This window comes from Diuraphis noxia, unplaced genomic scaffold, assembly GCF_037042655.1.
Source record: "Diuraphis noxia isolate RWA-SAM2 unplaced genomic scaffold, SU_Dnox_SAM2 contig0001, whole genome shotgun sequence".
Taxonomy (NCBI): Eukaryota; Metazoa; Arthropoda; class Insecta; order Hemiptera; family Aphididae; genus Diuraphis; species Diuraphis noxia.
Window position 1 is genome coordinate 26,431,176 of NW_028301711.1, and position 23,766 is coordinate 26,454,941.

Below are 23,766 nucleotides of genomic sequence, written 5' to 3' on the forward strand. Positions count from 1 at the left end.
GCGGCGGCTACGGCAGTGTCGTCTCGACCACGATCACGATCACGGCGACCACGACGACGACAGCAGCGGCGGTGGCGATAGCAGCACCCGACCGGCACCACACCGGCGACGGCACGCAACGCGCGCGAACACGTACTACACTCGAACACACGCGCGCATAGACGTAGCAGACATCGGAGAGTCGAGAGAGTGAAAAAATTATTATAATTTTTTTTATAATTTTTTTTTTTTTTTTTTTTTTAATCTAAACGAGCTGCGTAAGCGTTTTCAAGTTACACGCACACACACACACACACACACATATATATATATATATTCATTTTTGTGCGTGTGCGTATCTCTTCCACGGCACTACGACGATATAGAGTCCACGGCCGACACCACCGCGGCGGCATAATTATTACACGAATAGGCGCGTGCCACTCGTTTTCCAGTAGGCTCGGTCGGTCACAGTCAGTCAGTCAGTCAGTCAGTCAGTCCGCCGACCACTGCTCGCGTGCACGATCGCGGCCACGGTGCAGTATCGCGACGTCGACCTGAAGCAACGGGGTGACTATATTATATACAATATACATACATATATATATATATATATATTATACATATTCATATATTATTATTTATATACAGTACTTGATAATAATATATTGAAACATATACGGACGTGTCGTGTCGTTACTGTAAAATATAATATTATTATATACTGTTGTCGCGCTGTATCGTCTTATATTTTTGCGCGGCCGCACATTATAATCGTTATTTTTAAATTGGACAATTTGGACGCGAATTTATAGCGGGCGACGACGTACGTCAATTGGTACGAGTTTACTGTACTTCGAGTACTGCTGTCCGCTTATATGTACTATAGTACGGTCGCTAGTCGCTATAATTTTACTGTTCGAGTTCGCACGCGAGTGTAATGCATACGCGTTTGTTTGGTCGCGACGTAAAACAATAATCATTAAAAGTCGTCTTGGAGTTTCGTGTTTTTACGTTTTTTCTGGGGGGGGTTTTCATTTTTACATTCGAAATAATTGTTCGATTTTCGTTAAATATCGAAACGATGGCGACACTTTAGGCGTATACTGCATAATATACCGCCGATACAACCCCAACGTCATATCGATATAATAATTAAATTATATAATACATATTGTAACGAATAATAATATAACGATATCGGTCCGCTCAAAAATTCGCAAGCGGCGGCGGCAGCGGTGCATCGTCGAAATAAGCTGGTGTAGCGATATATAACGCAAATATATATATATATATATATAAATATACATATATAGATCGCGTGCACCACTGCGGCCTGCATTCTCGATTGGTGCTATGTGTACGGCGATACGCATGGACTGCTTGGATCGGGTCGGACGGTTAAGACGGCAGTGGCTGCAGCACGTGGTGTCTTCCGGATCGATAGTTACGGTGGTGATAAAAATGCGCCAGCACCAGCAACACCGCCCGATGCATCAGTCGTTATCGTGTTGCTGATAACAGCACCTTCAGATAACAACGGAAAAAGTAATTATTATTGCATCCGATTCCGTTTTTTGCCTGTACGTATATATATACACACCACAATATTATCATAATTTTTTTTGAATATTACCTGTTATTATATTACCTTGTTTTGGACAAATATATTATCATTCACTCGTTAACCACTCCGCCGCGCCAATGATATCATTATATTTTATTTCCTGTGTGTCGCGATTCGGTAGCACCTCGTTTCAGTAGCAAATCTGAAGATCATTTGAGGAGGGGCAAATTGATATCATAGATTATTGACTTATGAATTTCATATTCATTATATCATTCAGTTCTATAATAATTCAAGTAAAAAAAAAGCAATAGGGTGGGGGGGCAATCGCCACGTCACCCCCCTCAAATCGGCCACTGGCTCGTTTTCTACCGTTTCACCGATAAAATACTTCGATGTGACTCTCATCTCGACGCGTAGCAGTGTGTAAGTACACGCGATTACCATATTATATTCGTCTAATCCAATATTATATAATATATCACCACGGAGACATTATTATTACATTTGTTGTCGTTTGTAATGTCCACCGTGACGACGCTGTGCCGCTCGCCGTAATACGCATAATATACCTACAAAACTCGCTCTAATATGTACGCACATGCCTCTGAGCCAATATAATTATATTATTATAACTCCATTGGTCTCTAAACGGCACACAATCGTGTATTATTGTTTATTACACAGGTACCCGCGGTGGTGGGTGCGCTTATAATACGTACAAATCACACATCATCACGATGCGAATGCTTTCTATACGCCGACCCTCGAGGTGCGACACTCGTGTGATGTTAGATTGTTATGACTATAAGGTCGTGGGTGCTTTATTATATCATCGTGCAGCTTGCATCAGTAGTACTTAGATATATTTTATATTATTTAGTATAGAGGTGCAATAGGAAACACAGTTTTGCAGTCACGAACAGTTTTATTCTACCCCTGCAGGTATTTATATATATATATATATATGTATATAGGTATACTGAGGGAGTTATTTTACGGCCGAGGCCTAAACGAAACATTTGAATTTCGAAATAAATCTTTCGAGTTTCTATGTCACGATCATCAATTTTTTATTTCATAATCTTCAAGAATTAATAAGAAACTCTTAGTTAAATTTTAGCTAACCCGATTTGTTTTTATATAATTAGTTATTACTATTCGATACGTCTATACGATTTTTAACCGATTTCGATGATATTCGAGAAGTATACTACCCATTGTCTACTAATATTATACTTCCAGTCGTTTAGATTATCAAATATATAATAATATAGTTCACTATAACATCTACTTACATCGATTTTACATTAAATTCGTTTTAAAATCCCGTGACAAAAAGTCGACGCCGATATAATAAATTAAATGGGTCGAGCATTTGATTTCTGATAGGTTTTTACCGTTATTATTTAACTACAATTTACAAATTTAAATGTTTTGAGTACCTATATATTTATAACAACTTTGAAATAGGTAGTTATTATTCGAATATAATTTATTCACAAAGTCGTAATGCATTTGTTGAAGTTTTTAGGCCATATCGGTCTTCTATATTAGTAATAAGATGGTTTTTGATTTTTGAAAACCGTATTTACGGCCCACGAACATGCAATACAAACATTAATCGTAAGTAGGTAGGAACGCTATTCGTTTCAGAAAAGCTGATACATAATTCCATCATGATTCGTGAAACCAAAAACCAATAATATTAATCACTGTTATCATGTTTTAATATGTAATAACTATACATCGGAAAAAATTCTCGAAAACTGCTAGTAACAACCTAGCCTAGACGTGATTAATTTAAAAAAAAAATCTATTTTAGTTATTAAGTTAATATTTTGATGTACAAAATTGTTTGGAGGATAATTTAAGGGGTAGGAGGCGAGGTGATGTCGCGGATCGGTCGGTCGGTCAGCTGTAACGGTGGTGGCGAACGCGAATTAATGTGGCGGCTGCGGTCGTCGCCGCTCTTTGGGTATTAATTGATGTAATATTTTATTTGGAAATTTGCTGTTATTTCCAACTAACCGAAAAGTTACACGAGTACAATTACCTACAGTAACACATGCACGCAATATCGTTTTCCACACACGAGAATTTCGTACATATAATATTATACCTATAAAAATGAAAATAATATTATTATTATTATACCTAACATTAACGGCGGAAACTTTTTTTGTGTTTTTTACCCTGTGCAGATTGTTGTGGAAGAAAGAAAAACTCAGTGGTAGCCACCCACTATCACTCTCAATCAATGATTGATCGTTAGTAGCAAAACACACAGACAAACGAAACAGCAACATTTTTGCGGCCGCTGCGATATTATGCTATATACCTGCAATCGGGTGCAGTGGCGACGGCGGCCTACTACGGTAGTGGCGGCTGTGTTGTTGGCGCTCGCGGTATTAACACCACGGATATCGACAGCACAGAAGCTATTACAAACACCAACGAAAGGCGGATTAACTCCTTCAGGTAATCTATTTTTTTTTTTTTTAAGTATATTATACATTACGAAACTGAAAACAACAAAACGATCGTGTTTAAATTAGTCGAATTAACGTCGTAAATTATTTGCAACCACGTGAAACCGATTATTACTGTACCGACGGCCGAATGCTATAATGTGTGTATTACCGTATTGGTATCGCGTTTGCAATTGACGTGAATTAGATATTGTATTTGGTCGAACGGAAAAAAAAAATTGTGTCACCATTTGGCAAGACGTACGTATTTGAATAAGCCACCGTCGTCGTGTTAGTCCTCAGACGTCGCACTGTTTATTTTTTACTCGAGACAAACGTCGAATTAAAAAATACACAAATAATAGTAATTATCTACCATCATTATCATTAAGCTAACGTGAGTCTATTGCAAATATATTTTAATGCTAAATAAATTGACTTTTTTTTTATCATATGTACAATATTCTGTCTACAATCCGTTCTCATTTTCTATAACAGATTTCTCAGTAATTATGTATTCCTTTTTAATTTCTTTTTTCTCGGGATTTTTGTAAAATATTTTTCGGATACTAAAAAGTTCTAAAAAGTACTATACTTTAATTTTATAAAGTTTGGAAGTTTAATAGGTGAAAACTATGGATGATACTCGTATTTAAAATAGGTCATAAAAGCTTCTATATATATATATATATATATATACATCACATCAGCAGTTTTGGAGAAATTCTTGATAAAATGATGTAACCATGAAAAAAATGAACAAGCGCAGTATTTTGATATTTTGACCATTTTTTGGTAAAATTGCATTCGCTTAAAACCTTTTTTTATTAAGACTTAATTTGCTAAAGACTCGCGCTACAACGGCCCGCCCAAATTTAGATTAAGCATTATTTATACTTTATTTTTCTTAACCTCGATAGATAGTCATTGAAAACTGAGAAGGATAACTATAACACCGTTTTATTTATAACATTAATGTATTGTCGGATGATCGCAAACAAATTTAATTAAAAAACACTTCTCTTTTTTATTTTATTTATTTCCATACAAACAGAAACTGCTCATCAGAGGGTGAGTATTAAACTAAAAGTGTATACACATTTTACATTAATTTGTCTATATTTTACTCGGCGACCATCTGATACTGATTATTACTGCTACGTCTGTAATATAATTTTTACTATGAGTACGAGCGATGGCAGTGAATAATATAACCGCTGACACATGACTGTAGTGGTACATGTATAATAGCATATTAGCATCGTCTGTCGCTGTAATAATATAAAATTTAATGTCTCATACTTACATGCATCACGTAAGATATGATACTATTCTTTTTTGTTTTTTTGTCCTTTATATTTTTAATTTTATACAAACGGAAAATGAAAATGTTTTTTAAAAGATAAATCCTACCGTAGACATATTACATACATCCATGTTATCGAAATAGAAACGTCATTTATAAACATCCTTGTAGACGTAATAAATTTCACGAACAAATAAATAACGTTTAACGTTTCAAAAATTACTTTAATATCTCAATATCGGTGGGTATTTGGTTCGTTGCCATTACTGTCGTTACTATCGTGTGTCACTAACTGACCAGCTGTTAATTTACCATGTCTCTTTGCACCATCATCATATCACATCTCAATGCACATGAACGCACACACATTGCCTTCTTTTCTTTATACCTCTCACAGACCATTTCTTCTACGCCACTTGACGGTAATTATAATTAAAGACACGTGCTGTGCTGCTGTCAACGTTGGTCAGCCGTGTGAAACCCCCCAAAAGTACATATTTAATGCTTTTTTTCCCCGTTTTTGGTAACGCGATACGAGTGTATGTGTCTATAGTGCCTGAAGTATCATTAATTGTCATTATATAGTACACATGTCGTCGTTATTATACACCAACAGTTGTGCTGTGGAGTATTATTGTGGTACATGTGGCACGCGAACAAGATATAGAAATATATATTTTTGTTTAACAGATAATAAACTATTTTTAAGTAGTGTGTCTTTTACAATTTGGCTGTAACTTGGCGTCGATGATATTGAGGGATACGATTTTAATGATGAATGAAATATGAATAGTTAAAAAACTGAAGTAAAAGTTAAAATATTATTTATTTTAAGGTTAACCGAAAACATTTTATTTATTTACGATAGCTTTTGGTTTTTAGTAATCAAAAAGTGTTTTGCTCCTCAACTTCATCATAGTTTTTTTTTTTTTTTTCATTTGATCATCACTAAAATTATAGTTGCGTTTTAGCTTATTATTTTAAAATTAATTAGTTTTTCAACAGCATTTTCGGTGGGTTCATTTAAAATTAGTTGTATTAAAATTTAAAAAATGCATCATATATTCACTGAAGTTATTATAAATATGCATACTGCATGCGGTTACACCTTTTTTCCTCTGTTTAACCAACAGCAGAAAAGGCTCTGTGTGAACAAGGTGCAAAGTTACAACTAAGTACAATCTTTTAAATCCATAAATTATACTTAATAAATATTTTAAATTTTCATTTTATAAGGTATTTATATATTAGATACTATTATGTTGATACTTTATATGCACTAAAATTAGGTTAATTTTTTACTAAACAGCACTATGTGTCGAAAACTCTACATTTATTACGTAACATATATGACATATTTAAATGAGTGTGAGAAAAGGTGAGAGCCTAAAATTTGAGCCACGCGCCGTTTTATATAATATTATTTACAAATGCTGCGATTTCGAATGAGCTAAACGCTACTGATGACGACATTAATTTCTCGAAAACATAATATAAATGAATAATCGACTGTGGTTTTTTTACTATAGAATAATACTACGAATTATTCAATCCTAATAAAAAAAAAAATATGCGTAGCTCATCATGAGTTCGATAAACTTTTATATAATGACAACAATGACGATATACACGTGCGTGATTACTAATTATTATTATACTTGTACAGTTGTACCCACTTTTAAGAATTATTTTCATATCTATTTAATATTGTTAAGTATATGCATTCATTCATATTTCGCGTAGGTATAGTATATAATATATATGTAATAAAAAGTTGGTCCCTCTGAGACAATATAATGTAGAAAAAAAGGGGTGTATTTGAAGAATACGAGGGCGTAGGAATTGATTAATAGCTAAAATAGTTCTAAACAAAATGGTACCGAATGGTACGATATTTTATATCTGATGGCCAATAAATTATTATAATACTATTAAAGTAATAGTAAAGATAGAACATGCAGGGTTATCTGAATGTTAAGTCATACTACTGATGATGTTTTACTCAGTTTTAGTGCTTTCTCGCGTGTACCTTTCCGAACTTCTTGGTTATGCATGACAGAAATAGGCACTTTTATTATTTTTCAGTTAGGTTCTTATATATCTAAAATCGTAAAAAATGTTTCGACAGTTAACATGGTTAATTTATGAAAAACGGATGGTAAGTAGAAAGGTATCTGCTTACTGGCTACAAACACATATTATGGGGAAAGTGCTTAAAAATAATAAACATACCTTTCTATAAATTATCCTGCAAGTACATGCATAAAAAACAAGGGACATTGAACCGAAAATATTACGCTGATTCCTGAATACGCTCGATGTTAAAGTGTAATGCATTAGGTACTAGTGTACTACATTTTGGGTTAAATCACAAACACAAACAATAAATCGTTCGTCAGTAATGTAATACTATTATTTTGTTAGTAAATATTGATGATAATTACACAAAAAATTGAAAGGAATATATAATATAATATTACCTTCATACAATTATTTTGAAACTGTTGTACTGTACCTACCTATGTATGTATAATATGGAAAGTATTTATGCGTATAAAATCATGTTACATTTATTAAGTAGGCAGTCGTACGTAAAGTCGATACACTGTTGTATAAACTAGATTGCTTACTAATTCAATTGAAATTAACAATTATCACTTAACACAACTAATGATTTATGAATATACGTTATAATTTTTAAAATGTATGTCGAGATTGGCAGCATATACCGCATGTAACAATTATTTACATTTATCGTACTGCGGTGGTGCTATAGGGCAATCTCCTGCTTCCATTACTAACACATCCCTATATAAATATAATTGTATTGCTTTTAAAGATCACACAGACCATAATATAATAAATTAAGATTATAGATTTATACTTTACGTAATGTTTTATTTATTATAGCCAATAAATATTTATCGTATATATAAAATAAATATGGATATTAATTATTAATAGTTATGTTTACTTATATAATATGAAATCTGTTTTTATTATTTATTTTGGACGTAAAGTTTTTATTTTTACTTGTATAAAAGTAAAATAATGTTTTATGATATTTAACACAGATGTTGTATTAAATAGCATATAATCATATATTATATAGTGACCTGCCTGATGGTAATTTTGAATGCGCATCTACACCGTACATGAATAAATAATGTGTGATAAATCATAGGAATAATTTATGGTAAACAATTTAATCGTTGAGCAGTTTATCTTTATAGTATTACAAACTGAAAATTTATATCAGTATTCCGTATCCAATAAACAAAATATCAATGACGTTATTTTACAAGGATCAACAGTAAAAGATAACATACAATCGTAATTTTCTGTTTGTATATAAGATTCTTGTTATGACGACTAAGATTCAATGATACGATAGTCATTAACTTATAAAATACTATAGTATCATATACTTGTTTGTTTCCATATGCTTAAGAGTATGCCGCATTAAAATTAAAATAATAAAATTAATCGCCCCAGTCAAACACACTTGTAATATCGATATAATATTGGGCTGTATTTCCAATTTGTTTAGTTAGCCATTGATTTGATTATAATCTAATATATACAATTAAATAAAGATCATAATTTTACTATTTAATTAGATTCCAAAATATTTGCAACCGTCAATTAATAGTTTTAGGTAAAAATATTACAGTAATGCTGACAAAAAATTAATAATATATCTATCAATAAATAAATAAAAATGATCCTATTTTAAATACGTAAATATTACATATTTGTGTAAGACAGAGATCAGAAATTATAGCCTATAACGCAATGTGTTATTGAATTTAATTTTAATAATATTTTTTAATTCAATTAATGAATAATAAAATCTACCCGACGGTCCCGACGTTATATCTAGCTTACCTATTAGGAATTTTAGCATTTAAAAACTTTTTATTGTATGCAATTCGTATATTACACATTTACACTGTTATGCGGTATAATATATAAACATCATACCTACATGACGTTATGTCTCCATCTTTCAAATGTACAATATATAAATAATTTATGTTTATAGTGTTTATACCATAACTAATTTTGTGTTAATATCGTAAAAGTGAAATAACCTACATAGTAATAAAATATCGGAATAAGATATAATCTGTGTTCGATTGTAAACAATTTTTTCATATTTTTTAATGAATGTTTAATTGGTTGGTTTATAAAACATTACAATATAAAACTACTCATAACTCCCTTAAAAACTTTAATATCTAGAAAAAATAACAAATAACGTTCTTACCTTTAAATATAGCAATTGGTATTGGCTCTTACCTTTAAATATAGCATTTGGTATTGGTTCTTATATAATATTAAAGTTAATTACACAAAATTGGTTCTGCTGAACATTAATTTTTTTGTACTTAATATACGATTTGTTCGTTGGAGAGACAACGCAATATGATTCGGGTAACAGCGTCCTTTTAATGATCAAAACTCAATAAAAATATAATATTATAATAATATCTTCTAAAACACTATTGGACTAGTATTACGTATACATATATAGATACAGTCATACTAAAGTCATTAATTCATCAGTAATTACTTACTTTCATATTTATTTTCAAAAGTGCATTTTTTTTACTAAAATTCAACAATTCCCTCAAATATTTCATTACTAATAGTAATTGTCGTACCTACATATATGTTGTAGGTATTAAATAATATTTATACAAATACCATATTTTAAAATCTTTTTAAAATGTCATTTATTATATAGAAAAAAATTATATTATTTATATATTCAGCAAATGATATATACCTATTGCATTAAATAATACAGAATTAATATATTTTAATAGTTCTTCACTTTTCGTGATGAAGTATACAAGAATAGAATAGTATCTCATATTTCAAATTCCGATGTACATCGTATACTTTCGAATTAATTTTTTTCTTTTATATCCTTTTTAAAAATTATGTTTATTATGACACATAAAATAATTTCATTAAATAAAAATATAAAATAATAATTTCTTTTTCTAAGTGATTTATTTATGCATATATATATTTTAATCGTTACAGTTCCTATATGTATACAGTGTTGGATAGCGAAGAACACGATTATCCTATATAGTTAGATATGAAAATTACCCTTTTCGCTGCCCTACCCTGTACCATAAAGTAAAAGCACTTATATAATTTATAATTGTAATATGTAATAAAATGTATCAGAAAATACACGCACAGGCAGAAAATGAACTTATTTTGAAAGAAAAAAACCTTTAAAATAGTTTTTATGTCTCAAATAGAACTAGGGAACTATTGATTTTACAATGATGTATTTTAAGTACATTTTAACATAATAAAAATGTTCTAAAAGTTTCTTATAGAGTTGTTCTTTTATTATCTAAGTTATATTTTATACAATTTATGTATTCATGGATTTTTTTTATTTAAAAGTGCTGCATAAACTTCCATTTAATACATAAATATTAAATATACGTAAAATTATCACTGATTTATTAATCATAATAATTTATACTATACCATTTTACTAATACAATATTTTGATTATGGAAATTTGGGTTTTCTTTAAATCTTACTGTATTCTCACTATAAAGAACATAGTAATAATATTCAAATAAATAGGTACATATTTTATATTTTGAAATGTGCAAAATACAAATGCCTATTCATTTTTAAAGCTACTTAAGAATATTATTTAAATAATGTATGAAAATATATTTTAACGATATTCTGCTGGCAAAATTGTTTTTAAAATGAGATAAAAACCATTAATTACGTTAAATTGCTTGAGAATAATAAATACATTTTAATCACAAATGTTAATGAATTGGTAAATTACATTTCCATAAAGAAACATTTCAGCATACAAAATATTTTTTTAAATTTTTTCAACTGTAAAAGGCACAACTAATATTAGGCAATTTTTTCCTATTGATTGTGTATTTTAAACTATTTATATTGTTTTGATGTGTGAAAAATTATAACACCTAGCTATCTGGCCAATAGCCATACTGGTAAATGTTATTTAAACTGCAGAAAAAATAATTAATTTTTATTTAAGTCATCAGTAAATTTAATATCATATTTCATTATATTTGAATGTTAATAAGATTTATTCAAGCGAATCACAACTTCAAATCTCCACGTGACCATGCAGGGAGTCGATTTGGACTTCGTTTTCTAAATTTTGAAAATATTTTCATATTCAAATGGAATATTTATTTTAAGTACATGCTTATCACATAGTTATACAAGACTAGTATTTTAAAATTACCTTTTAATATTTATAAAATATAGTTTTCATAAAAATTAACTTATTTTCCCGAATCAATAATCTATTTATACAGATTATATAATTCTATGAAATACATCCTAATATACCTATAACTGCTTTAACATATAAATATAATCATCTATAAATAATCTATAGTAATTAGTATCAATGACCTGTTTACAATGTTTCGAGAAAATGTATCAATATAATAAATAATAATACATATAGTAAAATAATACAAGTCCACTAAGTACAATTATATTTTTTCATGACTTAAAGTCGCTTTAATTGTGATTGTACAACTAACCAATTGTGGTTACTTTAATGATTTTATAAAAAAAAAATATTAAATATTAAAATTTTAAATTATATAAAAAAAAAATCAATGCAAATAATATGTGGGTCTCCGTTTTTAATTTAAATATTATGTTTTACATTCACTTTAGTTACATCAATGTTTTAGACATAACATTATAAGTTAGGATCTAATCTAAATTTAAATTTACTTCTAAGAACTTTTCTTAGTAGGAAAGAGCAATAGAGACACACTCGACACTTTATAAATTAAATTGACTGAATAACTGTGCTTTATACATTATACATTACACATGTACATAACTTAATACAACTTATTTTTTATATACATATAATAGCATCATCATCACCTTCCCAAAATAATATCAATTATTTCGCCGTAAACGAAGCTAATTCACCGTTGGCCATACTGGATTTGCTTGAAGCTACTATGCAAATATATCACAATTATCAACATTATTATAGCGGTAGTAATAAAAGTGATACTACTGGTTTTACATTGGGAGTCCTACTCGTAGCTGTATCAGAAGATGAATTTTCTAATCTGGATGTTTTTCCTCCCAACCGGTTGAGACCAGCATATAGGATGCAAGGTATATCCATAACAGAGTGATTAAATATTAGACAATAGTTCAACGAACAATTCGAATTTGTCCATTGATTAATATAATTTGAACAAATTAGGTGCGTTAAGGCAGTTAAAAGTTCCTGACATAATTTATAAACGTGCAATTCAATTATTACGAGGTGCGGACGAGTTAACTATAGCGGCAGTAGTACGGCAAGAGCGTGCTAACACTGGATCCATAGTATCATTTTCCCTCGACTCCAACAGGTATCATCGACAAAAATAATTAAAATAATTAAACAGTGCGAATGAAGAGAACTGACCAATTAACGTTAATTGCGCTGGTGTCATTTAGATACTTGGAATTAGAATCAAGTGGACGCAAAGATGAAGTGAGGCTGCACTATGTTTCACAGAGTAGTCGCCGTGTTCACACCGAAGTGTTTGCGTACTCTTTGGCTGATGGCCATTGGCATGCTGTGGCCGTAACACTGAGCGGTACCCAGGCACGTCTGTTCATAGACTGCCGTCTCGTATACACGCGAACTTTGGTCGCTGGACCAGCTGACACTAGTTTTCTAGGATCGCCAGATCTGTACGTAGGCCAACGCAACAGAGGAGTACATTCAATTTTCAAGGTATTGTAATACAATACAAATTATCCAAAACGGTTTGAAAAAATAAATACTAAGTGAACCTATCGTCAATAGGGACTTTTACAAGACGTCCGGTTGATTAGAGGGGCAGACGGTCAACGTGTGCAGTGCCCTAACTTGGACACGTCATGTCCAACATGCGGTCAATTCATCGCCATGCAAAAAACGATGGAAAACCTGAACAAAATTGTGCATCTGCTGAGTAACAAGGTACGTAAGTACTGTTAAACTTTGTGTGAAAATTATCGATTTGTTTCACGTATATAGCTTGAGGCAGCTGAAATGAGAATTACCGAATTAGAAACTTGTGAATGTCGCAAACCATGCGTACAGTTTGACGAACGAAGTAATAACACAGTAATGAAAGTTGACGGATCAGTGTGGCAACATGAATGTCAAACGTGTACATGTTTGGTAAGTACCAATAATTCACCATTAACGTGATCCACATATGAAATAATAAATCGATCAAACCGTTTGATGATTAACATTACATATCATATTTTCAGCGCGGTCAAGTAGAATGTTCACCGGTTAGATGTCCCCTAGTCAATTGCAAGTTCCCAATACGAAACCCAGGAGAATGTTGCGACACTTGTCAAAGTACGTTAAGAGTGTTAAAACAATATAATATAATATTTATAAAACTATTAAAATTTTATAAGATATACTATATATCACAAGTCTCAACACTAATGAAACTTTAATTTTCAGAATCATGCAGAGCTAAAGGTAATATTGTATTTGAACACGGTGACACTATAACTTTGGAACCATGCTTAACCTGCATTTGTCTCAACGGAGTTGTCAAGTGTGAGAAAGTAGACGCACAAACTCAATGCCCAGTCCTGGAATGTGACATATCTGAACAATTTTCCGTACCCGATCAGTGCTGCAAATTCTGTCCAGGTAAAAATGGATAACAAAACCATTTAATTCGTTTTTATTCTAATAGAAGTGTTGTTAATAAATAATATTGACAGTTTTTTGATCAAGCCGCGTCCAAACAAATGTTAAGTTTTTATAAATGTTTGTTAAGAAAACATATCGATATCATGATAATATTATGTACATTTGTACACCTAAATCATATTTATACGCCAAATTTTTTTTTAAATAATATGATTAAAATCTATTAAAAATCAAAAATAATAAAATAAGTGCATAAAATAAAATACGTACTCTAACAATACAAGAGACAATATTAATACTAATACATGAATAATCATTAAGTATTTTGAGTAGGTATCCTACATATTTAATGTAGATTTATAGGTACAGCCGTATAAACAAGAATACGGATCGCAAACTTTGTCTGCTATTAATTTAAAATATATTGTAGATATAAAATTACTTCACACAATGATACATGACAATATTTTGTTTTAAAAGCTAGTTAAACGATGGCTCAAAATAAATTTTTATTAAATTATTTTTTTTACTTTAGTACTTTAGTTTTAATTTTATGTTTTTATATTAAATAAAATATTTATACAATTTAAAATACAACTCTCCGAATAGATGAAGGTAATTTAAGGACTAATTTACCATATTGGTGTGGTGAAATGTCAATAGTCTACTATATCTGATATACCTACTATAATATAATATATAACTTTCAACACAGAATACAAAATAAAGCCCCTATATTGTTTGTGGCTTACAAAGAAATAAGATACGTTTAAGTGCATAACCTTCTTAGTAACACATGTCTTAAAACATGTGCATTTAATCTTGTGCACATATGTCACATATGCCAACAGTTTAAAATTATTAAGGGTTCGGAAGTAAATATTGCTTTCATTATGTTGCCAACTTGAGTATAAAGTACCCATTAAATAAAATTATCTGTACACACTATTAATAGGCAATAACTAAATAATATCCATTCGCTGTTGAAAAATTATTTTTTCTTAAAAAAAGTATTTCAACACTGACATTATTATAAGTCATATAACACTATTGGTCTCAATATGTTTTCAAACCTTCAATATTTTACCGCAACCATGTGTGAATATGAATAACACATGTTTTAATGTTATAATAAATTCTTTTGAAAAACGTAAACAATAAATTTGGTATTCAAAACCAACGGAATGTTACTCTCTCTAAATATTAGTGTAATTTTAGTAGATATAGACAAATATATTATATTATTGTTTACTAGGTAGGTACTAACAGTTATAATTTAACAAACATTTAAACTTGCATGTTCCCTTTTGGATGTGGCTTTTTTTTTATAACAATTTGTACTTAAATAATTAATTGCAATGGCCAATGACACAGTAGCCCGTTTGGTAATCTCAATTTTCCAGACGGTTTACAGGCACTGTAAATTGTAAATAATGTGTTTGCTGTGTTAATCAATATAATTTGAAATACTAAAAAAAAAAGTAACAAAAAAATACAATATTAAATTTTTTTTTTTAAATAAGTAGCTGGTGTTGGGAGGGGGCGGCCTGGATCAATTATGATTTCCCGGCCCAATTATTGTTTTCATAACGCCTTTTATTAATGTAATTTTAATCTTGTATGTGTGTGTCTTGTATGTAAACGCTTATGCAGGCGTCGATTATTGTGCACGAGGTGGACGTGACTCGTGTCATCCGAACGCTACTTGTATCAATCTAAAAACCACACACAAGTGTGCGTGCGCTGTTGGGTACGCTGGTACCGGTTTACAGTGTGATGGTAACTAACCATATTAATAAATTCCGCTTGTTAACTTCTTTTATTACCTACATTAATAATAATGCGTCTTGCTGTTGCGTCGTGTGCGCATAATGATAACTAATAATGACACGATTCGAATTGATGAAATGTTCAGATGTGGACGAATGCTCGAGCGTCGGCGGACCAAATGGACACCACTGCGACGTTAACACGACTATCTGTGTAAACACACCAGGATCGTACTCGTGCAAGTGCAACGACGGGTACGCGCGTCTCAACAGGTTTGAATGTGTAGACGTGGATGAGTGCAGCAGCGCGGAACCGCCGTGTCACGTACACGCCACTTGTGCCAACTCGCTGGGTAGTTACAGCTGCAAGTGCACCGACGGTTACGAAGGGGATGGATATACTTGCAGGCGTAAGTGCACGTAGTTTTAATACCTCTACAGTCCGGATTTTATTATTCCGTTTCTCGTTCATCGCGTAAACCTTACGCAAATTCAGTCCGTGTGTTTATTACTTTTTAATTTAATATTCTTCTTGTCTACAATAAGCCTTTCATTAATCCAGATCATATATGAATACTTCATATATCTGTTATCGTTGCTTTTAAAAGTTATAGAAAAGTACTTGAGTTGCTCAGTATAAAACATATGTATATACTTATGTGGATTCACCTTAATGATTTACGGACATAATAATCGATCGCATTCCATACTAAAAACACTGATATAATGATGTGCGTATTTTATAGCTGTGTGCCAGCAAAAGTGTTTGAACGGCGGTGTGTGTATACGACCGGATGTGTGCTCATGCCCGAACGCGTTTGAGGGGCCTGCTTGCGAGTTGGACGTGGACGAGTGTTCCACAGGGGCGCATGGATGTCTAGGCCCCTCGTCCCGGTGCGTCAATATGGCTGGATGGTATTACTGTGCGTGTAGCCCAGGGTACCAGAACGTGATCATGTACCCGGCTTCGGCCGACATCGCCACCACAACTTCTAGTGACTTGAACGCAATGGAATCGGCCTGGTCGCCTTCGTTGGGTACAATGTGTCAAGGTAAGATAATAATTCTACATAGTTGACTGCATATAAAAACCAAGGGTACCCACGACCCACTGGCAGAGACAACTCACTTTTATCATAATTGTTCAGTACATTATTAAAATGTATTAATGCAATTTTTTGTCCATAAGAGTATTCGTTTTAAGAATAGGTACCTACCTAGCTACTGTCTTACAGTGGATATTACAGTTGAAACTAAAGATAGTTAGTTAAAAGACTCGATTCATCTTACATAATATTATCATATAATATACCTGCTGCGATATATTTAAATTAGAAGCAATCTATATGAAAATACTGGGTTGATATAGGTAATCATAAATTTAATAAAAATAATTAATAAGCTCGTTAAAAATTTTAACTTAATCAAAAATGTACTATTTATTAATCACAATAAGTTATTCTGCTCTAGTTTGTTAATTTTTTATTGAATCTTAAACTAGTTTGATAAAATAATATAACAGCAATGGGTATTTTGAAAATTACAAAAATTTAATTAATCATTTATATATTTTTTCTATTTATCCTATAATAACAGTACTTGTTTATTAATATTAAACAAATTAACTTCATACTTTGGGACATACTGTATGCATGCTTTACGCAGTCCTGCAGCTATGATGCATTTACCAACGAAATGAAAATTATTCCTATTTCTGACATATTTTTGTTCTGTGCATAATGTTTAGATATTGACGAATGTGCGACTAATAACCATACATGTCATCCGACGGCTACATGCGTAAACACTATAGGATCGTATGAATGCAAATGCCCTACGAACCAAGCCGATTCCGGTAACATATCTTCAAAATGTAAATCGAGTAAGTTTATATATCATGTGCGGTTAACCGTATTGTCGGATTAAGATTTAAGACTCAGATGTTCTAATTTTTTTTCTCCCACGTCGCGAAGGTTGTTTGTATAGGGACGACAGTAACGCAGTGACAGAAGTGAATGACGGCGCCTGGTTCTCAAAAGAATGCACCAATTGCACGTGCACAAGTGGACGTTTACGTTGTGCACGAATTGAGTGCGATTGCACAAATAACGACCACATACAATCGATTTGTTGCGCTCATTGTAATGCACAAGCGTCATGTGTCCATCAGGAATTGACGAATGTGAGGTTCCGCAGTGGCCAACAATGGATATACCAGTGTCAGACATGCGAGTGTTTGGTGAGTATAAATGAAAAATAATAATACTGGTTTTTACTGTGTTTAGGATGCTTTGTGCATATGAAGGGCTCGGGTATCTATGTAGAATTCGTATTTTAAAATGTTTTCCTTAGTAGGTACAACTTTTTTGATTTTGACAAGTGTTTCAAGATATTCTGAACCAAACGAGTTATTTTTATTTTTGTACCTTAATGCTATTATTCGATATTTGTATAAAAAGGTTCTTAATAGTATACTGCTAATATACCTACTGCAATTCGAAATAATTCATATTTTCTACAATATATAATACCTAGTTTCATATTTATGAAAACAAAATGATCTTAATGTATGTCCCATTTTTACAACAAAACCATAAGGTGTCCATTTTCTTAAACAGACAAATTAGATGTAACGATTAAATATGTATTTGAAATCTACCAGTCACGTATAAAAAAAACTTAAGAAATGTATCCAAATGGTCTAGATCCGTCATCACTATATAGTACCGACAATATTACCCGATTATCGCAAATACTTGCACTTGGCCAAGTTTAGCGTACATAAATTGTGGTACCTACATACCTATGCCAGGTATGGGTAGGTTATACATAAATATAGACTTTCCAAGCACGTACCTTCACACGTTTGGTATCCCAACCATAACATCAAATATTGTTGACGAACTTGTCACGGGCAATTGCCTTTTCGAAGCAGCACAATAATTAAACCATCGTTGTTGCACAGATGGGCCAAGTGGATTGCTGGCCAATGCAGTGTCCACCGATGCTGCCCCCGGGCGTGGGCAGCTGTAGCGACTCCACGGCAGCCACATTTGCTGAATATAACAAACCGGTAGCCGACTGCTGCGCACCGAGATGCGATTCGAAAGCCGTTGCGGCTGGTTCGTCGACAGCGACGACCACGACTGCGATGACCGCTGCTGACCCGTGTCTACAGCAACAGCTACAGCCATTCGACGACTACCGACACTTTGGCGGCGAAGTAAACGACGAGGATGGAGACGACGATGACGGCAGCGGCAGCGGCGACGGCGGCGACAACAGCCACAGCAAAAACAACGGTGACGACAACAGAACTAACAACAACAACACTGCACCGTCGCCATTAGGCCAACCGTGTTTTTACGGTGGACGCGCCTACCAGTCTGGAGCGCGTTGGGACGATCCGGTGGATATGTGCACGTCGTGCGATTGCAAGGTAATACTTTTTCGACGCCATTAAATAAAGTCCTAAAATCGATTAACATAATATTAATATATGCATATATAGGTACTTATTGTACAGAACGTGTAACATAATAGGCGTTAGCGAGTATTAATAATTTATATAATGTCATTGGTTCGATTTTTTTAACTACATGGGACATATAGGTACTAGGTAATTTTCTAATGTTTTGTTGCCGGACACTATACCGTCTGCACACATTTATACAATGTCATAATATATAACTATTTTACTATAGAACATATAATAATAATATAGTACATAACATATTTACTGAGAATATCATTCATGCTCAATGATGTAGACATACATTATACATTTATACATATACCTCCTGTTACAATAATGCCGAAAAATAATAGAAAATTATACATCGTATATGTACGCACACGGCGCGTATTTTGAATACTCATCATACAATATTATAATATCATTATTATTTATTTTATAGCCGATGCGTGTCGAGTCGCTTTTAAATCTTATTATATATTATGTATATAATATTATATGCCTTTCGATATATATATATATATATATTTGCAATTCGGTATCTTTGTCGTGCATGCATAATATAGTGTGTGTATATTGTATAATGTATAATATGAGAATGTGTGCGCGTATTAATAACGCTGAGTGGCTGATTTACATAACAATATTATATTATCATACATTACTATGAGGTTTAACCGAATTTTACTTAGTACTTACATAATATTATATAGATGTTTCGTGCAATAAAAGTTTTTTTGCAATTAATACTATTGGAGATTTTAGCAAAATAGATGGTTTTTATATGAGTCCGACGATTAATGTAGGATATACTCATCCCAAATGAAAACAAGACACTTTTGTCTTACACGACTACCTATAAATGTATTATCATAAATTTTCGACTTTTTTTCTTTATTAGTTTGTGTGTGTGTTAATATAAGTTTTGTGTGTTTCCATTCAGGTGCCGCCGTACTGCGCCCAATCGGTGAGCAATATCGCGTGTTGTGTGCATCGGTAAACTCTCACATCTTTTTTTTTTTATCCAATATAACCTTTATATATTTCGGCTTTCTCTACTGCTATTTTAATGTATTACATCAATTTATTATCTTTTTCTACAGTACGATATTTATCAGCTTTTTAAAGATTTTTATCTCAACCCGTTCATCGTAAATCATGTTTTCGATGTCGATATACCGTTCGATGTTTCAGCGTTTAAGCGCGTTGCAGCCGTTGCATATTGTTATTATACCAACCATCAAAGACACCGCCACCACGCATGCACACCTAATAACATTAGTTTGCACGATTTTACCCGGTAGCACGTAATATTGTCTTGTATAATTTGTTTTTCTCGTTAAAATTTTTACACTAATGAACAATTATTGTTATAATGTTCTTAAAGCACGCACGCATGCACTTAAATTTGCTCTCGTGTTATTTTGAATTAAAATATTTTTGTTAATCGTTCGCGGTTACTAAGTGGGATAAAAATAATAACTTGCAGTAAAAAATAGTAGTATAATATGATGATGCTCTTTGCAAAAATTACTAGACAGCGCACAATTTTTTGTTTTATATACAAATATATAAATATAATATATATACTTGGTTTCCGCCGACAGAGAGTTTTTATTTTGGTTGCATCCATGGCATCAAAATAACGAGCATCTGTCGGCGACGTCCAACTTGCATTTTGTCGTTAGTGAATAATAAACAATGTTTATTTTTAGGACGGAGTACTATGTTGTTCTTACAACGTGCACCACTGCAATAATAGTGCTATTGCCAGTGCATCAAATCAATCATCAACCACAGACGTCAACTATAATGTGTCTACTTATCAGTCTCATCACATTTCTAACGAAAATACCAGTAGTCAACCTAAAGATACGAAATTACAGCCAGATGTTGTTAAACGGAGTCTTAGGCGTCGTAGACAAGCAAACATGGTTAACAATGACGACAGTAACAGTAGGGAGACTGTCAATATTACTTCTGTTGAATATCGTGATAATAACAACGATAGCTTTAACAAAAAAGACTGGTGGTGGAGGAAAACAAGACGACGAAAAAGAAGAAGGACTCAAAATACCAGTGTCCGTCGGAACCAAATTAATAGTGTTAATAGTGAAAAACAATTTAACAGTAATAATAAGTTTATCGATAATTTTGGCATTAATAGTAAAAATAAAGACAATAATAATATTATTAATAATAACGATAACCACCACGATAGAATTGTTGTAAAGACTGTTGTTGTTACTTAAAGTAGATTTTATTTATTGTGTTTGATGAGTGATGACGAGTCGAGAGAAAAGATAACTGCAAGCAACACCGGTGGCAACAATATAACATTTAATTTAAATAATACAATTTATGTGTTAATAATGAAAAAATCATAAGTAACGTACCTATATGATAGGTAGATAACATAATCTGCTGTCTAATTTCTTGATTTTAGTTTAAAAATCAGTTTTATACTCGTTCAAAATTGTTGCCACTGCCGTTTGCTATTTCCGCTGTGATAATATATAATACAAATAATTTTAATGCTATTAGTGTAATATGTATACAATATACCTACATATAATATTATTATATATTACGTGTGTATGTATGTATATATGATATACATTATTATAGACAAACAGCCTATATCTCCCATCCTCTTCGCTATCTATTTGTTATATTTTGTAATTTTAAAAATGTACTATTATAATATTATTAAATAAGTTTTATTATTATTATTATTTATTTATTTATTTATTTATTTATTTATTTTATTACTATGTATTTTATTTTATTTTTTTTTTTTGATTGAATTACTAATAAATTAGATAATCAGCTGTGCAGGGTGTATTCAACAAACGATAATAATATATTATAATAATTATTATAAATCTATATAATCTTGCAAATTGTTGAGGTGTTGGCTTTGTTGGTATTAAAAAAAAAAATAAACTATTATTATTAGAAATTTATTATGTTATTAATAATGTTCATTTTGAACTAAAATACAAGACTGCTGGTCAACAAATGTATAATTTGAACGCGTTTGAAATATATATAAATATAATATAATATACAATTATAATAAGTGTGTGTATTATAATTAATATTTAAATTATTTAAAATAGTTAATATACCAACACCGCCGCACTAACGAATGCTCTTTTCCTATAAATTTAATTGGCAGCAGACAATAAAAATATTAAACGATGATAATAATAATTATATATGTTTATATATATTTATATATATATATATACATATATACATATATTATAAAGTTAATAATCATGTCTATATATGTATATATATATATAAATATATATTTCTATTAATATTATATAGAATAATTTTTAATTGTTAAATTAGTTATATTATTGTTTTGTTGTAACGTGTAAGTTGCGACACGGATTTGCTCTCTTTCTTTCTATCTCGTTAAACTGTGTTGTAATTAACTAAAACATTTTACAAATCAAATAAAACGATATTGATTTTTGAAATAAGACAAAATAATCAGTGCTCGGAGAAACACCTATCCACTCCGGAACGCTGTTTTAGCGTATCATAAAAATCATTAAGTTGAAGATCATTGGTAATAATATTATTTTTAAACGTTTTGTTTCTTTAAATGTGTGTTATACTATTAATTTGTTTTATATAATCCGAAAATGAAATTATTTTATCATGATGAATATTGAATATCAAAATTACGAATAATTAAGATCGTCATGTAATATTTAATTCAATTTTATTGTTTTTAATTTAAAAAGTGGGTATTAATTTATACTTATCTTGACACGCCTACCTAATATTTAATAAAACCTAATAAATAATAACTATTGAAATTAATAAGTTTTCCTTCTACCTTTATAAACTCATTTTTAGTTATATATTATTTGAAGCGTTTCGGTACTGAACGATTTGTTATTTCGAGCACTGAAAATAAAAAAGCCTATATTGTTCCTATAAAAACCGAGTCGTATTAATTAATTGTTTATTTAAAATAGAATTTTAAAAATATTGTGTTGAATATGTATGGATGTAAAACACGACTGCATACTGCAATATACTATATTACGATATGTAATACACATAAAACACATATTTTTTCCGTGTAAACAAAAGAAATAATCACTGTGACGATGCGCAACATACAGTCACAAACATACACATATACACTTACACACTCACACACATATACGATATACACCTACAGTATAACGATTGTAAAATAATAATTGATAATGACAATGTTGATAATGATAAATATAGTGACAAAAACTTTAAAAATGTGATACGAATTTTTTGTTAAACATAAAAAATATAAATATATATTTATTTATATTTATGTATCCAAATATTTCCAGTGAGAATTTTGAAAACTATTTATGCGCAAAAATGTTAAGATAATATTTCTGTTATTTGTATTGTGTGTCTAGTATTGTGAGTTTTAGAAACTGACATACCTACTAAATAAGTA

General features: G+C 31.2%; 1 protein-coding gene across 5 annotated transcripts; it reads left to right on the top strand.

Annotated features, from left to right (window-relative positions):
* LOC107161786 (protein NEL-like) lies at nt 1-23,576 on the top strand. 5 transcript variants are annotated; one of them, XM_015508336.2, is made up of 18 exons: nt 1-549; nt 1,296-1,527; nt 3,751-4,027; nt 12,251-12,505; nt 12,597-12,747; nt 12,836-13,118; nt 13,191-13,346; nt 13,404-13,550; nt 13,646-13,739; nt 13,851-14,045; nt 15,702-15,827; nt 15,964-16,227; nt 16,564-16,869; nt 17,565-17,699; nt 17,791-18,056; nt 18,783-19,256; nt 20,236-20,288; nt 21,008-23,576. In XM_015508336.2, exons 3-18 carry the CDS (start codon nt 3,877-3,879, stop codon nt 21,522-21,524), a joined length of 3,573 nt encoding a protein of 1,190 aa, XP_015363822.2. In that variant the 5' UTR covers nt 1-549; nt 1,296-1,527; nt 3,751-3,876; the 3' UTR covers nt 21,525-23,576. The 5 variants fall into 5 exon arrangements, with proteins under 5 accessions (XP_015363822.2, XP_015363823.2, XP_089071866.1 ...); XM_089215740.1 differs by having other exon boundaries at nt 2-549; nt 20,236-20,259; XM_015508337.2 differs by lacking the exon at nt 1,296-1,527.
* The last annotated feature ends 190 nt before the right edge of the window (nt 23,577-23,766 follow it).